The sequence below is a fragment of the Toxotes jaculatrix genome, chromosome 21, assembly GCF_017976425.1.
Source record: "Toxotes jaculatrix isolate fToxJac2 chromosome 21, fToxJac2.pri, whole genome shotgun sequence".
Taxonomy (NCBI): domain Eukaryota; kingdom Metazoa; phylum Chordata; class Actinopteri; family Toxotidae; genus Toxotes; species Toxotes jaculatrix.
In genome coordinates this window covers 9405453-9411452 of record NC_054414.1, presented here as the reverse complement: position 1 = coordinate 9411452, position 6000 = coordinate 9405453, and the positions used below count along the sequence as shown (strand labels likewise).

At 41.5% G+C, this 6000-nt stretch overlaps 1 protein-coding gene across 1 annotated transcript in view; it reads right to left on the bottom strand.

The window, feature by feature from the left end:
- Positions 1-211: 211 nt before the first annotated feature.
- The window catches only part of ccdc78 (coiled-coil domain containing 78), a 7948-nt gene continuing 2159 nt past the window's right edge, over positions 212-6000 (bottom strand). Inside the window, exons 5-16 of the mRNA XM_041066978.1 lie at positions 5908-5994; positions 5134-5490; positions 4715-4765; positions 4510-4598; positions 4138-4216; positions 3845-3970; positions 3536-3732; positions 2886-3060; positions 2389-2432; positions 2215-2296; positions 2010-2110; positions 212-1934 (exon numbers count right to left, since the gene is read on the bottom strand). Of these exons, the coding sequence (XP_040922912.1) occupies positions 1847-1934; positions 2010-2110; positions 2215-2296; positions 2389-2432; positions 2886-3060; positions 3536-3732; positions 3845-3970; positions 4138-4216; positions 4510-4598; positions 4715-4765; positions 5134-5490; positions 5908-5994 (1476 nt within the window). The 3' untranslated portion in view covers positions 212-1846. The remainder of the gene's footprint in view (positions 1935-2009; positions 2111-2214; positions 2297-2388; positions 2433-2885; positions 3061-3535; positions 3733-3844; positions 3971-4137; positions 4217-4509; positions 4599-4714; positions 4766-5133; positions 5491-5907; positions 5995-6000) is intronic.

Here is a 6000-nt window from a genome sequence, read left to right as displayed (position 1 = left end):
GGCATTAACCTCCTAAAACAAAGGGCCTCTTGACGAGCGGCCCATCGCAGGCCATGTGAGGTACTTCCTCTGCATTGCTCCACCCTGCTTCCCATCCTCAGAGCGACACATTCATCCAACCTTTTTCCCACTGCGCCGGTCACAAAACAAATCTGGGCCCAAAGTAACAACAAAACACATGAGAGTGGAGAGAGCGAATAAGCGTCAAATGTTTACTTGCAGTTGCAGAGTTGATCAGGTCAGGGCCTTACAGTACAACGATTTCACATCAATCAGAATGCTAATGTTCTGTGTATCCTTTTTAAAATCATTCACATTTTTAATAGTGGTCTGACTCAACCTTCCACTTTCACAGCTCAGCAGTGCTGTGACAGAGAGTTATCAATGTTATAATTCAATGTTCAAATTATAATTTAAAGTTTATTTTGTTGCCACATTTAATTTCTTAGACCAGCTGTATCTAATCTATTATCATTTTTATTATTTACAGCATAAAAGTGACCACACATGGTATACTAGTCAATAAACAGCTGTTCACAGCCTGAGAAATCAACTTTTCCAAAATGCCCCAAGTAGGGAAAAAAACTTTGACACAACTCCTTGGGGTCCAGCTGTGGTGCACCAGACAAACCCCTAATACAGTGCATTTATAATGTTACAATTTCCTATACTTTTCTTGATTTGTTTACTCAGAGTGCATTTAATTTGAATAGGTTTGCAGTGGCCCCGGCAGACGCATCACCTCTCTGTCTTTGTTGGCGGAGCAGCAGCAAAGAACAACCTGGTTTTGATTTTCCCACAGATCTGCCGGTGAGAGGAGTGGTCCCCAGCACCCAGCGCTTTGGCACAGTGACTATGCTGGCACAAACCCAAGCTGAACACCCCCCACCCCTTTTCCCAGGGCCCTGGGAGTGTAATACATTACTAACAAAATCCCACTTCCCATTCCTCTCAAACTTTCACACCCCTGCTACCCCCCTCCCATGGCTGGCATGCCCCCTGAAAAGGGGATTGGGGTGACATGCCTATGACTCTTTCCATCTCCTCTACTTTTCCCATCATCCCCCTGAGTATTTTTGCCTCAACTTTTTTAAACATAAAGCTTGTTTGGACATAAACTTACTGACACTGTTAGTAAAACTTTTCAATTAATGCCACATGTAGAGGGAGTTCCTATTTTTAAAGTTATGTCAGTTGTTGGCTAGAACATGAAACCCAGGCACCAAAAGACTTAGGATAAAAAAAATCAGACCCTTTCACTGTTAAAGGGATTTAAAGGGAATAGTTGCCTATTCAAACCAACGCTGAGGTTATAAATATGAACCCTCACTCTGGAAAAAGCCTGGCTTGTTTGCGCCACAGTTCTCAGCCCGGGCATTGGGGGAAAGTATTCACAGGCGTGTACGTGTCTGGGTAACATGTAATGACATTATTCTCACCAGGGTGACCCCTCATTGTCACCACGCTTTCTTCTCCCGAGCTCGTGAAATTGACATAAGCTTTACAAACATTCCAGGCATTTTTTTCTCAAGGCCGGATTTCTTTGGGGGCCTTTCATAGAGAAAACCACCAGTATGAGCAGCACCACCTAGTGACGGTGTAAACGCACCATAGTCACGCAGCATGTTTAAATGCTTAAAGCAGGTTTTTTTTAAAGACAGATTTATATGGAATATGGATTAACAGGAATTACAATGTCTGATTTATGTATGATATCACAGAAATAAATGTTTAGGACTACAGTTTCATTTTCAGATTATGTATGTGTCAGATTTTTTACTTAAAACGGTACAATCTAAATTAGTCCGCAGTATATGACTGGAGTTCAGATTTCAGTTCAGCTTTCTCACTGGAGAGATGAATTAGCACGCTGAGAACGCCCCGTCTCCTGTATCCCATACAGTCTGCGGAGATGTGTGATCTCCTCTTTATACCTGCGGGTAGTGGTAAAGCTCAATATCTTCTGAAATTAAACATTATATGACTTAGACGTCAAGTGACTTCCTGACCTGCCCAGGTGCTTGTCAATGTAGTCCTGCAACTCCAACACCTGCGCCTCTGCAACTGTTGCTCTGGTGATGAGCAGGACACGCTCCTTCTCAAAGTCCACCTGTTTGCAGAAAGAAAAGCTTCATCACATAAAAGACTGAGACTTTTCATCTTAAGAAAGCCATCAAACAATATGAAATTTGAATGGAGGAGAGTTCTATTTACCAGTGTAGAGCCTGTCATTTCCTTCAGCTGCGTCCTTATGTCCAGCCAGGATTCCTCACATGTCTGCTCCACTTTTGCCGGCCTGATAAAATTACATTTTTCATATTTTTTTATGGCACACTGCACAGCTGACCATTTTTTGTCAAGTGTATAAAATACAAAAATGGCACTCACTCCTGACAGCTTAAGTTTTGAAGAGGCATTTGGAGGGCAGCTGCCTGAAACACAAAACTCAGGGTGGAGTTCTTGAATCACCATAAACGCATAAATGTATGAAAACAAATATAAATAAAGCAACATAAATGAAGATTTTAAATGTGTGTCCCTAAAAAGTTAAACCATTTCTTTAAAAGCACATCGAAAATAAACAAAGTGACACCCACTGCTCCACCAGTCACAGGGACAGCAACCAGTTAATATCTAATATCAACAAATATTCCATCTATCAGTGATGTTACGTGACCTGAAGTCCACCGCGGCAACAATAATCTTTTATGTTGCTGTAGGATATTTTTACAGTTCACCGCTCACAAAAACAAATGCTCTTTGGTTTCATAATAGGGGAAGCATGCACACAAAGAAGAATCCCCACTGACCAAATACAAGCATTCACCAGACAAAACAAAAGCAGATCAATCCACTTCAAAGCAGCCCTCTTTCTGTTACACTACCTGTTCTTGGGCCGCCTGCAGCTGACCCTCCAGCCTCGCCTTGTCCTGACGAAGGTGCTGGAGCTCCTTCTCAGCTTCGTCTCTCAGCTCAGTGGGCTCCAGGCTGAAGTGGGCCTCTGGAGGTCCAGGGTCAAGACTGCTGTCCGCTTTGGCCAAGATCTGCTCCCTCTGAACCCTATTATCATTTTCTGTAGATATATGAGTCTGCTAATGTTCTATATTTTTGTTATTGTCAACAAATCCCATAAAAAGACCAAAACCAACAATAAATTGATCATTCTAACAAGTTCCCTATATACCTGATATAGTTTATTGTTTTTTTAAAAAATTCAACATTATGACATTGTATTTTCATTGCAATGTGCATGAGCAACAACTTTTAGCTAAACTGCACCAGGGTGGCAGTTATAGACATCTTCTGTTGTTACCTATAAACAGCCCACTTTATTTTTATTTTTTGTAATGAAGCAGACTGATGATCAAAAATGTCATTACTACACATCTGATGTTTCAAGAGTTGAGTCATCTTAAATCATATTGCCTCAGTTGTGTCAATTTGTTTTTGAATATGTGGATTAAGTTTTAGGATCGTGTTTATGGAGCGGGTGAATAAACCTAACCGTTGACAGTGAAATGAACAGAAGTGTTACCTGTATGCAATAAGGAGGGCATGATGGCTCTTGGTAATCTTCTGTAGCCTCTTCTTATAGGAACGAGCAGCAGAAGCGAGCTGTTCCTCCCTGGCCCTGTAGGATGAACGCACATCCTGCAGCATGCTTTCCACAAACGCCCTCATCTTTGTTCCTTCTGAAGGAGTTTTACCATTTCTGAGTCCATCGATGTAACCCTGGATTAAAAAATGTGCAAATGAATGATACTGTAAGATGCTGAAGGACTTTTTGAGAAATCTTTTTTTATATATAAAAATATTTCAGTGTTTTGTGCTCATTGTTTCTTACAGCTACGTCCTGTACGTAGCACACCAGCCTTGCACGATATTCCTCATTCAGCTCTTTGACTTGAAGCTGCAGCTTTGAGTTCTCTTCCTCTACCTCCTTCACTTGGCTCTGAGAGCACATCAGGGCCTTGGATGATAATTACACAAACATTTCCATTTGAGCACATTTCCACCATTTTGAACCTGTAACTGAAATGATTATAACATCCATTCAGGGGCTGCAAAACAGTGACAGTTTCTAAAATAACTTAAGTGAAGTCGTGTAAGTCAGTATCTGGGATTGTTCATGCTCACCGCATTCTGCTCAGATAGTTTCTGCTGGCTATTGTGGACGGCTCTCTTGTTCTCCTGGCGCTCTTTACCCATAGCCACCCTGATGACCAAACACAGGCTCAACCACAAGAGAGTATTGACCGAAATCCACAGACAGGCCACATCACAGGAGGAAGCAAAGAGACCACATCACACACACAGTAAGTAAAACCACAGCCTAAGAACAAAAAAATCAAAGGGGGAACCACAGAGCAGATGCATGTGGGATGAACACTGGGACATACATCCCAAAATGGGTTTGGTTGTTTGATGACTGGAAATGGAAAGATAATGATGTTTCATCTTAATTGGAGTTGTGCACGAGTGAACGACAAACATTCATGGGCCCCTCACACTTTCTCCTCCAGTTTCTTCTGCTGCTGCTCGTAACTGTTCTTCATTTTCTCCAACAAGTCTTTGATCTCATCTTGGTTTCCAAGAAGCTACAGATGAATGACAAGGTACGGGAAGCAGTTACTGATAGTTTACTGATATCTGTAAAACACATGTGCTGTTCCCAAAACATGAATTGTACTGTATTTTATGTAGAAATACTCACCGTTCTTTCCATAGTTTTTTGCTCCTTGTCCAAAGCTGCCAGATCCTCAGGCTGTTAACACAATGATATAAAATTGGACCCAACATTTCAAATAAATAGTGAAAATATTCAACCTTGAAGATTTAGTTAAACCCAAAATAAAAACCTTTAAGAAACCCAATGAAAATATTTTTATACAGTCTCACTGTACCCAAAAGGCATTATATTTTGTGCTAACAGAGCTTTGTTTGCAAGTAAAACACAGGAAATTGTGAGGGAAATGTTAGACTTTTGCACCCTGAGGTAAAGCATTTGGCACTGGTCGCACAAACTCTGACATGTTCTGCTTATGTTGGAGCTGTAGCTGAGTGTTAGACATGACTGTGCTTTAATTTGGATGTGAATAATTCCTTTAAAGAACAACCACTATGCCGTCTCACCTTGACTCTGTTGTGCGACATGCGGCTGATCAAGGCCTTCACCCTGTCTAGCTCTCCGTGAAGGCCCTGGGTGGTGGTCTTCACACTCTGCTGCTGCTCCTCCAGCTGCCTGCGGAGGGCGTCCTGGGCCTGAGCCAGTGCCAGCAGCTCGGCGCTCAGCTCCTCGCTCTGGGCCAGCTCTTTATCATGGGCCTCAGCCAGTGCCAAGTAGCTCTTCTTCAGAGTGGCATACTCTTCTGTCAGGTCTTGACCGCCCTTCTCTCCCACTTTCAGACGAGCCTCAGCGGACTGGAGATCTCTGGATAACTTGTCTCGCTCCATCTCAAGCTCTGTTATCACACTGTTTTGGTTCAGTATCTAACCAGGGGACAACACAGACAGCCTCAGTGATTTGAGATCACATTGTAAGCAGAGATGTAAAGACAGGTTAACCTGCAAAAACCCCTAAGTGTTTTTTACATGTATTAAGTCTTTTCCTAAAATGTTAGTATAGTAAGATAAATCAAACTTGTAGGTAGGGACATGTAGATTATAGGTGAAAAAAAAAGTGTGTTTGTGGAAATATAAGAAATGTTTGTTATTGTTGGTGGTTCTAATTACACGAACTAGAATATAATAGAGTATGCTCAGTTGAATTGAGCCGCTTTTTACACATTTGCTCTTACCAAGAGAATTTTAATTGAGTACTCTTTACTGAGAATTTATCTTATAATGATACTGATCAAATAGAGACTTTTTAAATGTACCACTACATCACTTTAAGCCAGCCATCACCTTGTTTTTCAGCTCAAACGTCTCTTCTTCAAATTGCTCTCTCATCTTGTTGGTCTGAATTTTCTCCTCCACAAGCTCCTTAGATATCTGAAA